Here is an 18,058-nt window from a genome sequence, read left to right as displayed (position 1 = left end):
GGAAGGAGAATGTTCCAGTTTAGAATTGGGAAGATAATGTCAGACTAAGGCTAGGTGACGGGGACTAGGAGGAGCTGTTGGATTTGGGGACTTTGGGTCACTGCTTATCTTTGGGAGAGAAGCTTTTCTGGGGGCTTGGGAGTGCAAGTCACGTTGTAGCGTGTGGTTGGTGGTGAGGTAGAGACAGGTTGTATAGGCTGTCCTGTTAAGTTTGGCAAAGAAAGGATAGAGTGAGAGGAACAGGAATTTGCAGAAGCTATCTGTAATTGAACAAACAAGGTTTCAAAGGGGAAACTGCAACTGTATCTAATTACTTCCATCCCCCTTTCCTTCTTAAGAAAGAACCTGCATGCTGAGAGGTTAGAAATAGGAACCAAGACACAACCTCTTTTGCAGTCTTTATTCTTATTGCAGAGAACCTCCTGCACTGTATGGGTAGACTCCGAGAGCTTTTTGTTATCCTACAAAATGTGTTGCATTGAATTATGTTAATAATAACTTGAAATAGGTACTTAGTCAAAATAATTGCAGATATTTTTAATAAAGGGTTTTATGCTGAGATGTGGCATCTTCGAGGAGATTTGCAGTGCTGTTTAAATTGTCTTTCCTATTCAGAGACATGATGTAAGGAAGGGATTGGACTGATTCTGTTTGTTTTCAGGAGGTAGACCTATAACTATTGGGTAGATGCTCTAGTGATACAGGTTGGCACTGTAAAAGGCCTTTCTGGATACCTTTTAATCTTATTTGTTGTCATCCTATGCAGGTTTTTCTGTCATTCTAGGGAAAAATACTACACTTCTCCATAAGAAGTAGCAGCAGTGTTCATGACACGGTTCACATATCTGTTGAGCCCATTTAGTAAGCTGCCCGACTTGATAGTTATTTTTCGTAAGAGTCTCTATATTTTAAAGGATTTTTATCTGTCTACATTTTTTTCCTCTAGAAATGGTTCCTGGTGTCCAGCAGCCCCTGTCACAGATTCCTTCAGATACAGCCTCTCCTCTTCTCATCCTTCCACCTCCTGTTCCCAATCCTAGTCCTGCCCTCCGGCCAGTTGAAACACCAGTCGTAGGTGCTCCTGGTATGGGCAGTGTTTCCACAGAGCCAGATGATGAAGAGGGTCTCAAACATTTGGAGCAGGTACAAATCACGTAATCCTTTTTTTTTTCCCTCTCGAACTGCCATAAACATTGAAAAGCATTAAATGAATATTCAGAAATGGAATTTTTGTGCACTAGGTTTTGTGTACTGAAAATGTTGTTTTTATGTCTAGTATTTATTTTTATGAGTAATTGTCTTTCAGATCATTTAATGCTTTTAAGTTTCTGCTGTGTAGAGTCATTATATCAGGTTATTTTTTGCTCTTCTGAGGTTGCCCTTAGCTGTTTGCTTTTCTTTTTTCTTTTTGGAAATTAATGGAATGCCAAAAATGGCGAATACAAGGCAGCTGTGGATAGGCACTGTGTCTTCTATTTTTTGCCTAAAGTGTAACAGGGAAAATAGTTAAACTCTCAGGATATTACCATCGTATTCATGTCTCTAGAGTTCCCTAAGATTTTATATACTATTGTTTATATGTAAAGTAAATGATAACTTGCTTTCTACAAAAGAAATTCTTTTTTCTTCAGGGTGGAGTGGTTGGTGGCAGGAAATGTTGAAGAAAGGAAGAAAGGGAACAGTGTCTTAGTAAAACTTGTAAAAGATTTTATTTGTAATTGTTTTAATTGAACCTTTTGATCTGTTAATGCTCATGTTTTTTATAGGTTTAGTTTGTATAACTTAGGATTGTTTATTTGTCTAAATGGCACTCTTAAAGTGTGTTGATTAGAAGCTTGGGCTTTGATCCATACCAGCTTGTGTTTCAGTCTCATTTGGGTTTGCTTAATAATTTTGAGACCTTGAGCAAGACTTGACACCCTCTGAGCCTTAGTTTCCCCCTCTGTAAAATGGGGATAGTACCTATTTCATGGCATGTTGGACGAATTAAATTGTTGCCTGCTGCGTTATTTGTACAATGCCTCTCACAGATCAAGTAGTCCAAAAAAGGCAGACAATTTTTATATGTACAGGTATTAATTTAGCATCATTTGTTTCCACAATTCATTTTTTAATTTTTCCCTTAGCAAGCTGAGAAGATGGTGGCTTATCTACAAGACAGTGCACTAGATGATGAGAGACTGGCATCAAAACTGCAAGAGCACAGAGCTAAGGGAGTCTCAATTCCATTGATGCATGAAGCAATGCAGAAGTGGTATTACAAAGATCCTCAGGGAGAAATTCAAGGTAGGTTGTTCCATTCTACTTTATGTACAGAAGTATGCCATTACCTCCAGATTCTGTAGGATGGTAATTATTTAACGTTAATTTGTATACTAGTAGAACAAAAGTCAGTGCTACCGGCTTTCTTCATATATAGAAGGCTTGTTTATAGGTTCCCTCCATCGTACTTTACAGTTTCAGTGATGGGAAGGAGTCTAGTGAAAACAATTTGAATACAAGGCAGAATGTGATGACTAATATGATAGGGTTGTAAACAGTATGCTTAAGACATCCTCATTTCTGGCATGTCAGGTATTAACTAGGCAGTTGAGTTTCGTACATTCACTGTATTTCAGTCTCCCAGCCATAAAAAAAGATGATGGCAGCCATCTTGGAAAACATTGGTTGAATGTTTCACTGAAGTGGAGTTGATATCATAAATGATGAAGAACTATGTAAAATATCTGAAAAAAGAGTACCATATTATAAACTGATTGCTTAAAATATGTGTATGGTGCATGTTAGATTAGAATGGAGAGAGAATGCTGTGAAGGACATTTGGTTGATTTTTCATTTCTGCTTTTGCAGTTTTTGCTTATAACCTGAAATTCGTTGTTCACTCTGTTAGTGTCAGTTTCATGATAATGTTTTACCAAGTACAGCCTGTGACCTCTCTCTAACATCATTATTCTCTTTCTATCCTCGGTCCCCCTACCCTGCTTTATTCTTCTTCATAGCTTCTGTCACTACCTGGCACTGTATATATTTGTTCATGATCTCTTCACATGCCTGTAGAATCTGTTGTAATTAAAGCATATACAGGTGTGTGTTTTAATTTAATTTACTCTGAGATAATTATAGCTTCACAAGCAGTTGTAAGAAATAATATAGAGATTCCATGTACCCTTTACCCAGTTTCCTCCAGTGGTAACCTCTGACAAAACTGTAAAACAATACTACATCCAGGATATTTTGGGTTTTTTAAAATTTTATTTATTTTTGGCTGTGTTGGGTCCCCATTGCTGCACGCGGGCCCTCTCCAGTTGTGGCAAGCGGGGGCCACTGCTTGTCATGGTGCCTCGGCCTCTTATTGCAGTGACCTCTCTCATTGTGGAGCACGGGCTCCAGGCACGCGGGCCTCAGCAGTTGTGGCACACAGGCTCAGTAGTTGTGGCTCACGGGCTCAGTAGTTGTGGCTCACGGGCTCTAGAGCGCAGGCTCAGCAGTTGTGGCGCACAGGCCCAGCTGCTCTGCGGTATGTGGGATCCTCCCGGACCAGGGCTTGAACCCGTGTCCCCTGCATTGGCAGGCAGTTTCCCAACCACTGCACCACCAGGGAAGCCCCAGGATATTGACATATTGATACAGTCAAGATTCAGAACAGACTCTGAACAGTCTTTAACAGAGCAAAAGTTTTAAATTTTGATGAAATGCAATTGATCAGTTTTTTTCTTTTATGGATTGTGCTTTGGGTGTTAAGAACTCTTTGCTGAGCTTCACATCCCAAAGGTTTTTTCCCGAAAAAATGTATAGCTTTATGTTTTACACTTAAGTTGGTGTTGCATTTTGAGTTAATTTTTATATAAGGTATGGCACTTAGGTCAAGGTTTATTTTTTTTGCCTATGGATGTCCAGTTGTTCTGGGACCTTTTGTTGAAAAGTCTGTCTTTCCTCTCCTGAATTGTTTTTATACTTTTGTCAAAGTTTAGTTGAGCATATTTGTGTTGGTCGATTTCTGGGTTCGTTATTCTTTTTTTTTTTTTTTATTTGTGGCCATGCTGCACGGCTTATGGGATCTTAGTTCTCTGACCAGGGATTGCACCCATGCCCCACTGCAGTGGAAGCGCAGAGCCCTAACCACTGGACTGCCAGGAAATTCCCTGGGTTCTTTATTTGATCGTTGTGTCTGTCCCTCCAGCCAATACTATGTAGTCTTGGTTACTATAGCTATAGAGTAAGTCCTGAAATTGGGTAGACTGGTTCCTCTTATCAAAAGAGCATTTAGTTTTTCTAATTTGCTTTTCCATATAAATTTTTGAATAATCCTGTCTATATTTACCAAAAATCTTGCAGAAATTTTAATAGGGATTATGTTAAACCTCTATATCATTTTGTTTTAATGTATTTTATTTTTGGCTGCGTTGGGTCTTTGTTGGTGCGTGCAGGCTTTTCTCTAGTTGTGGTGAGTGTGGGCTACTCTTTGTTGCAGTGCACAGGCTTCTCATTGCGGTGGCTTCTTGTGTTGCGGAGCACGGGCTCTCGGCGCGCAGGCTCAGTAGTGTGGCACACGGGCTTAGTTGCTCTGTGGCATGTGGGATCTTCCCGGACTAGGGCTCGAACCCGTGTCGCCTGCATTGGCAGGTGGATTCTTAACCACTGCGCCACCAGGGAAGGAAGCCCCCTCTATATAATTTTGAAGAGAATTGACATCTTTACCATGTTGAATCTTCCCATCCATGAACATAGTATGTCTCTCAGTTTATTTAGATCTTTGATTTCTTTCATTAGCACTGTGTGGTTTTCAGCATAGATTCTGTACATGTTTTGATGAATGTATACCTAAGTATATGATTTTTTTGAGCAATAGTATATTTTATATTTCAGTATCTGTTCACTGCTACTATATAGAATTGAGTTTTAGATGTTTGTCTATTCTGACATTGCTGAGCTCACTCATTAGTTCTAGGAGTTGTTTCATTAGAGTCCATAGGCTTTTCTGTGTAGACATTATTATTGTCATCTGCAAATAGGGACAGTTTTCTTTTTTCATTTCCAATATGTATGCCTCTTATTTCCTTTTGTTGCCTTACTGTGTGTTCCAACACTGTGTTGAATAAGAGGGGTGAGAGCTGACATACTTGCTTTGTTTATCCTACTTTCCTATCTTAGGGGAAACTTTAATAATAATTAAGTGGTAATGTTAGCTGTTGAGTTTTTGTAGGTACTGTTTATCAAGTTAAGGAAGTAACCTTTATTTTGAGAGCTTTTACCATGATCTGATACTGGATTTTGTCAAATGCCTTTTCAGCCTCTGTTGATATGATCATGTGATTTTTCTTTAACCAGTTAAATATGGTAGATTACATTGACTAGTTTTTGAATTTTGAACCAGTTGCATCCTTGGAATAAACTCCATTTGGTCATGCTGTGTAATTCTTTTTATATATTGCTGAATCTTAGTACTATATTGTTAAGGATTTTTGTGTCTCTGTTCCTAAAGGATATTTTGTAGTTTTTTGGGGTTTTTTTTTTTTTTGGTATTCTCATTGTCTGGTTTTGGTATCAGGGTAATATTAGTTTCATAAAATGAACTGTCACTTATTTCCTCCCCTTCTATTTTATGGAAAAGATTGTTTAGAATTGGTGTTAATTCTGTGTGTGTGTGTATGTGTGTGTGTGTGGTTCTTTTAAATAGTTTGTACCTCTTACTTACCCCTATATTGCCCCTCTCCCCTTCCTTCTTCCCACTGGTAACCACTAATTTGTTCTTTATGTCTGTGAGCCTGTTTCTTTGTGGTTATATTTACTAGTTGTATTTTTTAGATTCCACATGTAAGCGATATCACACAGTATTTGTCTTTCTTTAATTTATTTCACCAGTCCATCCACGTTGTTGCAAATGGCAAAATTTCATTCTTTTTTTTATGGCTGAGTAGCATTCCATTATATATGTATATGCCACATTGTCTTTATCCGTTTATTCTAAGTGTTGATGGACACTTAGGTTGCTTCTATATCTTGGCGATTGTACATAATGCTTCTGTAAACATAGGGGAGTGTGTTTCGAATTAGTGTTTTTGTTTTGTTTTGTTTTGTTGATGTATATACCCAGGAATGGAATTGCTAGGTTACATGGTACTTCTATTTTTAGTTTTTTGAGAAACATCCATACTTTTGTCACAGTATGTTAATTCTTTAAATGTTTGGTATAATTCTCCAGGTATTTTGCTATCTTTGGAGTGTTCTGTAAATGTCAATTAGATCTTATTAGTTGATGTGGTGTTGAATTCTGTAGTCTTTCTGATTATGTCTAGTTGTTCTATCAGTTGTTCTCGTTGAATTCTTCAACTTGTGGATCTGTTCTGTGTCTCTTTTCAGCTATCAGATTTCGCTTCACATATTTTGCAGTTTTGTTGTTTGGTGCATGCATTTTGGTGGATTGACCCTTTATTATTATATAATGTCCCTCTCTGTCTCTGGTAATTTTCTTTGCTCTGAAGCCTACTTTATTAAATACTAATACAACCACTTCAGCTTTCTTTTGATTAATGTTTGTTGGATATATCTTTTTCTATCCTTTCATTTTATACCTGCCTATATTGTTACATTTTAAGTGACTTTCTTGTAGATAGCCTGTAATTGGGTCATGTTTTCAATTGTATTTATTGGGCCATGTTTCTTGTTGCTCACTTCTTCAGCTCCAAATTTGGGAAGTGTGAGGTAAAATGAAAACCCAGGGAATTCACCACCAGCTGGTTCCTCAGGCTCCAAGGCCTCTAGTCAGTCTGCTGCCTTCTCTCTACCTTTAGGAGTCTTTTTGTTTGTTTGTTTTGTATGTAATGTCCAGGGTTTTTAGTTGTATTTGGCAGGAGGAGCAGGGAGAAGTACATCTACTCCACCTTCCCAGAGGTGGAAGTTCCAGGGCTTGGTTTTGTTTACTGCTGTATCTTCCTGCCTGGACCTGTGTGACTGGTGTTCAGTAAATAGCTGCTGAATCAATGGTTATTGATAGTGAGTTTGTTAATTTTATGTATAAAATACTCGGTTATTTCTTATTGTAAAACATCTAGAGATTGTTAGGTTGTTTTTTTCCCTTACCAAGGCCAGATTTAGTCTTACCTAGATAAATAAATTACGATTTTTCTTAATTTAATTCATTATTGTTTATATTTTGCCTAACCTCCAGTAGACTCTAACAGAAAATGAAAATTAGAGAAGAGGATATTCAGCCCTTCATATTTATTTCTCTGTGCTACGAAGTCTAACAAACACTAACGCTTTTTAGTGTTATGCTTTTCTGACAAAAGAACTTTAGAGATTGAGTGAGTTGGAGACAATTATGCTCCTTAAAATAATTAAAACACTGCTGAGAAATTGGGATGTGTAGACATAGGCTTATTTCTAAATTGTTTCTATAGTATTTTATTAGTTTGAGTCCTGTTCACCACTTTTTGTGATAAATTAAGATGTTATACAAGATATTTGATAGGTGCCACCTGAAACAGATCGTTACCTCTGGGTGAGGAGCAGACCCCGGAAATATATTTTTCCTCTTGAGCTAGAAAGGATTCTTACTGCCTTTCTGTTTAATTAATGCTGTTGTAGGTCCCTTCAATAATCAGGAGATGGCGGAATGGTTTCAGGCGGGCTATTTCACTATGTCTTTGTTGGTGAAGAGAGCATGTGATGAAAGCTTCCAACCTCTTGGTGATATCATGAAAATGTGGGGAAGGGTTCCTTTCTCTCCTGGACCAGCTCCCCCTCCTCATATGGTAAGTACCTTATGCTTCACCCAGAACACATAGTGGACACAGAAGCACTTGCTTCTCTTTGTAAACAGATGTTACATCTAATGAAGAAGAAACTAGTTCCTTGAAAGTAATTAACTGAAATGGCAATGGGAAGTCTGAGTCAGAGACTACATACCTAGCTATAATGATCTTTTCAAAATTCAAATACCTGTGTACCTGTGTCTGTCCTTCTCTCTCTCTCTCTCTCTCTCTCTCTCTCTCTCTCCCCCTCTCCCTCTCTCTCTCTCTCTCTCTCTCTCTCTCTCTTTCTCTCTTTCTCTCTTTCTCTCTCAAGAAACAGAATCCTGCAGTAGCTTTCCATCAGGTGTTGAAAGGAGAACATCTTATCCTAGCCTCCCTACCAGGTCATGCATGTTCTGGCTCCTTACCTTTCTAAGTTCATTCCAGAGCTTTGACCTTTATCTGCTGTGCTTCAACACAATTGACTTAGAGTTTCTTGTTGCCTCTAGTTAGAATGCACATTCTCCTCTCCATTTATTTGCCTCTTGCTTTCTGACTTCCGGAGTTCTTAAATTTGAGTTTTGCCTTAAAGCAAATGTTGCTAATATAAAATTCCATTGCTTCAGAATATTTTGAAGACTTTTATTTTTTTAACATTCGTTACTGATATTTTAACTAAAAATTAGATCATAACGTAACCCTCCTAGTATGCTGACCCTGGAGTGCTTTTGAAGGGGAAGTCTTTTTCTGCAGCTGCTCCTGGGCCTCTCCCTGTTTAGTTCCTTTGGGGGGCTTTGGATCTGTGCCTCTCTTTTGCTTCTCCAGGTTGGAGTGTCTGGTTGCTGGCCATAGTCAAAAGTGGCCATAGTCAAAAGTGGCCATAGTCAAAAACCTTTAGTGTGAACACTGGATTTCTACAGTAATATCCATTGATTTACTCACCAATTATATATTGAAGATCTGTGCCAGGGCTGTGTTAGGTTCTTATGTGATGAAGATGAATAAGTCAGTCACAACATCTGTAGCCAAGAGTGTTCGTAAGTGAGAACAATGGCTATCAAACTTCTGATCACAGCCCATAGGGGAAAAAAAAAGATTTTTATGTCACTACTCTGTACACTTATTAATGTGCAGGTATATCTGAAACACGTTTCACAAAACATTTGGTGCCATGTACATATTTTCTTTCCGTTTCTTTTCTTTTTTTCCCAATATGTAAATGTTGATCTTGACCTAGTAATTGATTTCACAATCCAGTAATTGATTTTACAATCCACTGATGAGTTGAGACCTCCTATAGTTTGGAGAGCAATGAAAATTCCTAGGTGAGGGGAATTATTCCTGGCATTTCTGTTGTAAATCCAAAGAAAAATTGTATTGTGTATTACTGTATATAAATTGTATTTTTACCACCTACTCAGAAATTGGGATGGGTTTTTATCTTGCATGTTTCAGCGCTGAAAGCTCATCACTTGGAGCTTGGCATGCTTGCTCTAATCCATTTCTTGACTTCCAATTATAGGGGCTGAGCCTCAGTCAGACCCACTTAAGGGGAAAATCCATGGGAAGCTCTGCTTCCTGTCAGGTATTGCCTTTGCCCTTAAGTTAATTTTAGACTAACCTAGTGTAGCTTCTATCCATGAATATTTAATAAGAAAGAAAAAGTCCTTTAATTTCAGATGTACCTCACCCCAAGTAAATCATATATCAAATGTTTTTTTCCAAACTATAATCAGTGTGTACTAAGGATATAAACTGTTAACTAATGATTTGTCTAAATTTAGTCTATGTCATCCTTATGCTTTTATTTCTACTATCTTTACTTCAGTTTTCATTTTTTTCCCACTATTAGCTTTCCAAAATTTAAATTCCAGCCGTGTTATTTGACATATAAGCTAAAAAACAGGGTTTTACTGCAGCTTACTTAAAATTTTTTTTTTTTTTTTTGGCTGTGTTGGGTCTTAGCTGCAGTGTGCGGGACTGCAGTGAAGCACGTGGGCTTCTGTCTAGTTGTTGCGGGCTCCAGGGCACGTGGGCTCTGTAGTTTGTGGAACGCGGGCGCTCTCGTTGAGGCGCGTGAGCTCAGTAGTTGTGGCGTGCGGGCTTAGTTGCTCCGCGGCATGTGGGATCTTCCCCGACCAGCGATCGAACCCACGTCCCCTGCATTGGAAGGGAGATTCTTTACCACTGGACCACCAGGGGAGTCCCAACTACAGCTTATTTTTAAACTCATCGTGTATTAATAGCAATAGAAACACCTAATTTTTGGATAGAGTGTTAAACAGTTTTCAGAGCTCTTTTATGTTCCATTTAATTTTACATTTCTCATCCCCTTTAAGAAGACATACTAAGAAGACATACTTATACACTACCTCCCTGTAATTGTTATGTGTCATTATAAAATCCTACCATAAGATTTAATTTTACTCCTTTCTGTTTTGTCCTACTTCTCTAATTTCTCCATAATCTCCAAATTTATAAATCACTTTTCAGATTGGGAGAATTATACATTTATTTAGTTACAGTAATAACTCTGGAGTACAGTACAACATTCAGCTTCAAGGGCAGGAGGGGAGAACAGCAGCTAAATAAGGAACCTTTCTCACCTTAGGGAATCTCTTATAATGCTGACACCACCTTCTTCCACTAGATGGCACTAGTTTCTAAAGATGCCTGATGTTTTTTTTTTTAAATGAATTTATTTATTTATTTATTTATTTATGGCTGAGCTGGGTCCCCGTTGCTGTGTGCGGGCCCTCTCCAGTTGCGGCGAGTGGGGGCCACGCCCCGTTGCGGTGCGCAGGCCTCTCACTGCAGTGGCCCCTCTTGATGCGGAGCACGGCTCCAGGCACGCAGGCTTCAGCAGTTGTGGCACATGGGCTCAGTAGTTGTGGCTCTCAGGCTCTAGAGCTCAGGCTCAGCAGTTGTGACGCACAGACCCAGTTGCTCTGCGGCATGCGGGATCCTCTCAGGCCAGGGCTCGAACCTGCGTCCCCTGCATTGGCAGGCAGATCCTCAACCACTGTGCCTCCAGGGAAGCCCTGATTTTTTTTTTTAATAGGTGTTTTGGGTTTGGGGTGTAAAGGTGGGGCGGGATGTGAAGGTCTAGGATTCATTTTCCTTTCAGATATAAGTACTAAATTGCTTTTAGGCTCTTTCAGTTTATTCAGTGGTATTTCTTTCCTTCACCCCTTTACTCCCAGGGAGAGTTGGACCAGGAACGACTGACCAGGCAGCAGGAACTCACAGCCTTATACCAGATGCAGCACCTCCAGTATCAGCAGTTCTTAATACAGTAAGAGCAGTAATGCGGTTGGGTGCACTGCAGCACCAAAAGGGCCTTTAGATATAATCTGCTCCCAAATTTCACCGTTTACAGCAGAAAACTTAATAGGATACTTCAGTCTTCAAATCCAGCTAGTGACATGTTACCATTATACATTCTAAGTTTGGTCTTACCTTGTTTCTTAAATACCAGAAGTTTGTAGAAGATGACACATAACTATAATTTTGCAAGATCTTTAGCTCCTAAAGCAAGAATCAACAAACATTTTAAGAACTAAGTCTTCTAAATGGCTCAGCTTTGAATGCTGCAGAGAAAAGACAGATGAGGGGGCAGGAAAGAAGTAAAAGTTTATACTATTAGTAGTGGTATGGAATGATGGTAGTCACTTAGGTGTGGGTCCCTTTCATAGAAGAAGTAAGATTTGGTATCATCTGGTGCAGAGGTTGGCAAACTGGCTGGCTACCTGTTTTCATAAGCAGAGTTTTATTGGAACAGAGTCATACCCATTTGTTTGTGTATTATCTATGGCCACTTTTGCACTACAGAGGCAGAATTGAGTAGTTGTGAATGTCCTGCAAAGCCCAAAATATTTACTGTCTGGCTCTTTACAGAAAAAAAATTGTCCACCTCTGATCTAGTGAAAAAAAATCTTACCTAAAATTTTCCAAGCTGAAACGTATAAATTTGAGGATTTTTATACAAGTGATATTATTTTTGCAAAGAGTTCTTCATGTGGAAATAGCTGTTAGTTTGAATCTGTTTTATTTCTCACTTGTTTTCTAATAAAAGGTTACTGTCATCTTAAGGGAACTTTCCAGTTTTGGGCATTTCATTAATTTTTTTTTTTCCTGTTCTCTTTCCACTCAGAAGCATGCCATCTATTAGTTCAGTTCTTTCTAGAATAAAGTACAGAACTGTTTGTGTGACTATTATGAAGAATTGTAAAAATATATTTGATAGCTATTTCTAATGGTGTTTTTGTTGGGGGGGCCTGAACTTTGCTTTTAATATCTCAGTAAAGTGAACTAAATGTGGATAGACAGGTTATACTGTGTTTTACTTTTTGAAGACAACAATATGCACAAGTTCTGGCTCAACAACAGAAAGCAGCACTGTCTTCCCAGCAGCAGCAACAGTTGGCACTTCTTCTCCAACAGTTCCAGGCACTAAAGATGAGGTTGGTGGTCGTTTCCATGATGTGTCACATTGTGTGTGTATGTTTTAAAGAAAGAGAGGAAAGGAAATTTTTTGTGTGTTGTGTGTAAAAATAGAATATAGGTTTTAAAAATAATAATAAGTAAAGCATTTATTTGGTCTTTTTACTCAGAGGATAAATTTTGAATAATAACCAAAGAATACTAAGAGCGCTTGAAAAGCAGTGTAGGCTCATGGAATCAGCAACAACAAAAAAATGTAGTCGAGAAGTTTAATCTCATTTTTACCTGTGATGTCTCAAGAAAGATATTAATGCCACATAGGGTTATAATTTTCCAGACCCAAAAGCCATTAAGGTAGGTCTAAGGAAAAGGAAATTATGCTAAAAGTCTTAAACTCCTGCTGTTTCAAGTTAACATTCAGGGTAGTATGTGTTGTGTCTCCTACAAGGAGATGGGCAAGGTGGTAGGTCTCCTGCACGCCTCCTGCAGAGGTGTCCGTCACTGCTGTTAAAAACTTTACTGTCCACTTTAACCAGAACCTTTTATATTTCTCTTTTGAGCCATAACCCATTCTGCAGGTAGGCAGGTTAGGTGTTCAGGTCTCCATTTTAAAGATGGGCAAACTGGGACTCAGAGTGGCTTGGTTGGACATAATACACAGAACACTTCAGAGACAGAATTAAAATGCAGACCTTTTGACTTAAGGTCTGTGAGTTTTTTCATGATAACATGATGCCTCTGTGACTCTCGTTGAGATATTCTGGATTTTTTAAAGACAGTACGCATATCCATTATTTGGAAATCAAAATTAGCTAATACCTCGAGGGTCCAGAGGTGTGATTGATTACCTTGGCTCTATCCTTTTTCCTTTCCTAAATGTTTTGGTAGTGTTATGTTTTAGTTAAAACAATGAAGTTTTCTGGCCAAATAACCTCAGAAACCTACAAATAATCTGGAAATACCTCTTTATTTTCGTGGATGACAAGAACAAGTTAATTTTCTAATTTCCCTTTTGCAGAATATCTGATCAGAACGTCATTCCCTCAGTAACTAGGTCTGTGTCAGTGCCAGATACTGGTTCTATCTGGGAACTCCAGCCAACAGCCTCACAGCCTACAGGTAAAACCTTAGATTGGCCTTTAGTATAGCTTCAAGGATTTAGACTCGTATAACTTATAATTCCGTTTTTTTAAAAGCATATCAGTTTTTCGACGTGTTTTGTATTGGATATTAATAAAAAGTGAGTTTTTTGTTTTGTTTTGAAAATAGCTGTTAAGGAGTCGCTAGAAATTACTTAGTAGGTAGATTTCTTGAACTTGAGTCAGCCTCTCTTTTTTTATGTTGTTCTAACCACTGTAGAAAAGTCTTTTGAATTGTTTTTATTCTCTTCACCAGAGTGAGAAAAAGTACGTTAAAAACATAAGTAACGATGATCTATTCTTTTGAGTCGAGGGCTGATGAGTAGTTTTAACACTGCAGGTACCCAGGAATTTTGGGAATAGAAAAGTCTACCCTTACCTCATTCGCTCATCTTTTTGCATCAAATTGGAAAATTTAGGGCTGGGAGTTTTGAAACATTTTGATATTGGTGCAACGCTTCTGTTTCTTAAGGTCTGATCCATGCAGAGGTGTGGGTAGTTTGAACCATAGATAGTCCTTACAAGAGGTAAGGACCATGGGCTCTGATGGGGTTTTCTTTGAACCATTGAGCCATTCATATCATAGTTCTCTTGCTAACATTGACCCTGGGGATTATGGCAGGAGAAGGACTGATTATTATCTCTTATCAACTCAACTTCCCATGCTGTATGTACCTTATTTTTTCTTGGGAGTCATTTATAGTTGTTAGGATGTTAAAATAGTCTTCACTTTTTAAAAAGCTATAAATACCTTATTAAACGTTTTCTCTCTTCAGGTATGATCAATTAAGGTCCTTTACAAACAGTCCATTGGTTTTATGCAGACAATAATTTATAGTCCATAAATAGACTATAATAGGAATGTAGGAAATAGAGAATGCTGAAAAGTGGTGTCAGCAAACCTTACAGGCAATAGGAAAACAGGCTCAGAAGCCTTTATCTGTTCACTTACTTTGATATCAGACCCTGTGCTGCCTTTCAGGTCAGCAGGACCCAGTGTCATTTGTGAGACCTGCCTAGCCTTTCCAGAGTACTCCCAGCTCTAGCTGTACTTCTCTCTCTCTCTCTCTCTCTCTCTCTCTCTCTCTCTCTCTCATTGAAATGCAATTCATGTAACATAAAATTAACCATTTTAAGATGAACAATTTAGTGGCATTTAATACATTCACAATATTGTGCAACCACTGAGTTCTCTCTAGTTCTACAGCCATACCTCTCTTAACCCTTCTCTCCACTTCATATGCAGTAAGACGTTGTGTGGCTACTGGAAACACCGTTGGCTTTGGGATCTATATACACTGGGATTTAAATCCTGGCATGGCCATATGCTTGCCATGTGTCCTTGGGAATGTTACAAAACTACCTCTGACCCTTATTAGCTTGTTCATCTGTAAAAATGGGGATATGAACAGATATGGGTTTTTTTGAGGATGAAATTAGTTCCCAGTAAATGCCTGGTACTTTCTTCTAGATGTGTTGAAGGGTATTGATATAAACTAGAGCCCACTGGTAGTTCAGTCTACTTAGAAGCAGAACAGATATAGGTGATGGAGCTCATTCAGGGACAAGGAAACAGCTTTTTTCATTATGCTTCTGGATATTTAGCCATGTATGTAAGCTCTGACATGCCTCACTCTTTTCCCCTCCTGTCTTACAGTTTGGGAAGGTGGTAGCGTATGGGATCTTCCCCTGGACACCACCACTCCGGGACCTGCCCTTGAACAGCTTCAGCAGATGGAGAAGGCCAAGGCTGCAAAGGTCTGAAACTCATTCTTCCATAGCAGTGCATGCTTTCCAACCGCAGCTCGTAGACGTTTGTTTATTGATGTCTCTATTTCTCTAGCTACTTATACATGTTTCCTTTTAGTTCACGGCTACGTAGCTGGTTTAAGCACACTCATACTCTGTCATTATTGTGCCGCCGTCTCCCCAAAAAGACCTCACAACAATTTAAAGTAACAAGTTTAAATTAAATCAATTAAAATTGGTTTGTCGACACATTAATGATCATGGTGGTATGTTACGTTATTCATGGTATAAATTCTTGTAAGATCATAAGAAAATATCCACTACATAGCTTATTATAAGACCCTTGGTCTGAGGCTTGAGTTCCCACATTGAATCTTTATGGTGGTGTTTGTTTACGCCTCTTAGTGCCTAAGACATGCAGCTGAAAAGCTCAACATTAATATTACATTCTGTGTTCTATTCACATCTTCTGGAGGAGCTAGGAATCTTGAATTTTGGTTTTAGTACTTGTCAGAAGAGGTTGTCTGTGAACCCTTAGTGTTATTGAAATGATTTCTGGGTTCTCATGCCTCCGAGAAAATCTTATTCCTATTTTATGTTTAGTGCATTCTTATCCCGAGGTAGTGACAGTATCCTTAGAGTGCCCAGAATATGAAATGAGTTCAGAGTCAGGATTTGTCTCCATATGAGTGACAGACCATAATTCAAACAATTCTTGAGTTTGTTCTTGTTCCATAGCGCTTTGTGCTGGGAACACATAGATGATGAAAGTGTGCATTCTTGTCTGGTGTGTGTGTGTGTTGGGGGCGTTGGGAAGATGATGACACAGGCAAGCAACACAAGGAAGCACATGGGCCAGCTACCTAGCAGGAGAGGTGGGGATCAGGAATCGGGTGACACTTTGGATGGATGGTAATACCTGAGCCCGTTTCACTTGAAGGGTAGTAGGATTTAGCTCAGTTGAAGGGTTTTGGGTTGACAGAGTAGAAGGAGGTGAAAATTAAACTGCAGTTGGAGGAAACAAGACCTGTAAAGGCTAGAAGTGTATGAGAACATCCTGGCACAGCAAACAGTTAAATAATTTGGTCCAGTCTAGAGCTGGTGTGTCTGAGGAATAAATGATGAGAGAGATTAAAGAAGATGAGGCAGGCCAATCAGGAGGATCCTTACCCGTGTCACGTTAAAGACTTAGGATTTATTTTCAAGGTGAAGGATGGTATTAAATGTAAGCCTGGGAGTGATTTTTTTTGGTGGAGGTTGGATGTTGAACTGGGGACTCTGGGCAAAATAGGATGCTGGGAAACCAGGTAAGAGACTGTTAGGAATGTGGATGAGAAAGTAAAGGCCTGAATTATATGTGTGGCAATAGGACTGGAGATTAGGGGCTGGATTTGACTAGTATTGGGGAATTATACATGATAGAGTTTGTTAAGTGGTTGATCTTCAGATTTTAAAGAACTTCTGTAATTTTTCAACAACGTTGCGGTTGAAACCTTGTTAGACACATTGTTAGATCTTCAATCGGAAAATCCTTTGTAGGGATGAGCAAAGAAACGCCATCCCAAGAGAATTCTGATGTTACTCTCAACACAGGCCACTCTCCCACATATAGGAGATGTGCAGTAGTAGTATGGAGCGAAGAGACAGGTAAAAAGTAGGGGTGAGTGCATCCAGCTTAGAAGAGCATAAAACTTTCTGGTTACTATGACATAGCAGAGCTTAGAGCTCTCACAGAGTTGCTTTCATCAGCCACTTGCACTACACGTTAACTGAGTGAATGGTGGTGTCTCCACCTTCCAGTGTCTGCACTGACCAGCTCCTAACAGTACTGGTCAGTGATGTTGGAGTGTTCTGTGCTTGGCCTCAAGTTTCTAAGAGCACCCTTCTGTAACCACAGCTAGAGCAGGAGAGAAGAGAGGCAGAAATGAGGGCAAAACGGGAAGAGGAGGATCGAAAGAGGCAAGAAGAACTCCGGAGACAACAGGAGGAAATTCTTCGGAGACAGCAGGAGGAAGAAAGGAAAAGGCGCGAGGAAGAAGAGCTTGCCCGAAGGAAACAGGTATGTCTGAGAACTCTGCTTGTACGATTAGCACTGAAGGAGGGCCTGCGGGACATCTTGCTCACTCCCGTCATTTCACAGGTCATAGTTCTCCTGGAGAAGGCTCCCCTAAGGCATCAGGGAGTTAGCAGGATTGGGATTAGAATTTTAGGAGACTCACTTCTCTTTAGGAAAAATGTCTGTCACCCACTAACACCCACTGGAGGGATATTCTTCAGTCCTAGTAACTCATTGGAGTTGATTGCTTTTACATATTTCCTGGGGTTTTATAAACCAGTTAGATTTCAGAAGTAATTAAGTCCTGAAGTATTTATAACCAGTGACACTGAATGTTTTTCATGTTTTGTGGCCACTTGTATTTCTTTTTTGGGAATTCTTTATTATGTGCTTGGACCTTTTTCTACTGGGATTTTTAAAGATCCCATTTGAAAGAATCCACTCTGAAACAGCCCCAGTGTCTAGCCTTTGCTTCACATTTCCTTCTTGTTTTTTGCCCTAAGAGGAACTCTGAAAAAAGGCATCCATGTCCATGCTGAGATTAGCTTAGACCTAGTAGTATTTCGTAGAGTCACACTCTACATTAGCAATGTAAGGACTTTAAGAAGTATTGCAATAAAGAGATCTGTTTAATTCTGTGTTGCTAATTATTTCTTCCTAAGTTATTTTGACAGTGAGACCCTTTTCTGTATATTTAATATCCGTGAGACTTTAGTTCTAGCAACGTGTTCTGAGACACGTGGCTTTATTCAATACTTTTGACTGGAAAACTTCTCTACCTCACCAGGCATTTTTGGTGGCTATGTTGGTTTGACTTCTCTATGCCTTAGGTTCTCATTTGATTAAAAAAATAGGGACTATGGTAGCAACAGAGAAACCGAAGCCTGCGTCCTTTTTAGTGTTAATCAGGAAGTGATGTAGCTAATGTAGAAACCAGG

At 39.1% G+C, this 18,058-nt stretch overlaps 1 protein-coding gene across 7 annotated transcripts in view; it reads left to right on the top strand.

The window, feature by feature from the left end:
• The window catches only part of GIGYF2 (GRB10 interacting GYF protein 2), a 124,481-nt gene that overhangs the window by 74,556 nt on the left and 31,867 nt on the right, over window positions 1-18,058 (top strand). For all 7 annotated transcript variants that reach the window (XR_009541013.1, XM_060151830.1, XM_060151835.1 and 4 more), the window contains 8 exons: window positions 947-1,143; window positions 2,127-2,286; window positions 7,588-7,754; window positions 10,937-11,028; window positions 12,089-12,196; window positions 13,195-13,295; window positions 14,973-15,073; window positions 16,962-17,123. Coding sequence is in view for 6 of the 7 variants with exons in the window: in XM_060151830.1 (XP_060007813.1) it covers window positions 947-1,143; window positions 2,127-2,286; window positions 7,588-7,754; window positions 10,937-11,028; window positions 12,089-12,196; window positions 13,195-13,295; window positions 14,973-15,073; window positions 16,962-17,123 (1,088 nt within the window). In the remaining variant the exon portion in view is untranslated. The remainder of the gene's footprint in view (window positions 1-946; window positions 1,144-2,126; window positions 2,287-7,587; window positions 7,755-10,936; window positions 11,029-12,088; window positions 12,197-13,194; window positions 13,296-14,972; window positions 15,074-16,961; window positions 17,124-18,058) is intronic.

This window comes from Lagenorhynchus albirostris, chromosome 6 (assembly GCF_949774975.1).
Source record: "Lagenorhynchus albirostris chromosome 6, mLagAlb1.1, whole genome shotgun sequence".
Taxonomy (NCBI): domain Eukaryota; kingdom Metazoa; phylum Chordata; class Mammalia; order Artiodactyla; family Delphinidae; genus Lagenorhynchus; species Lagenorhynchus albirostris.
Note: the sequence above shows the minus strand (reverse complement) of the source record. Positions and strands in the feature narration are given on the sequence as shown.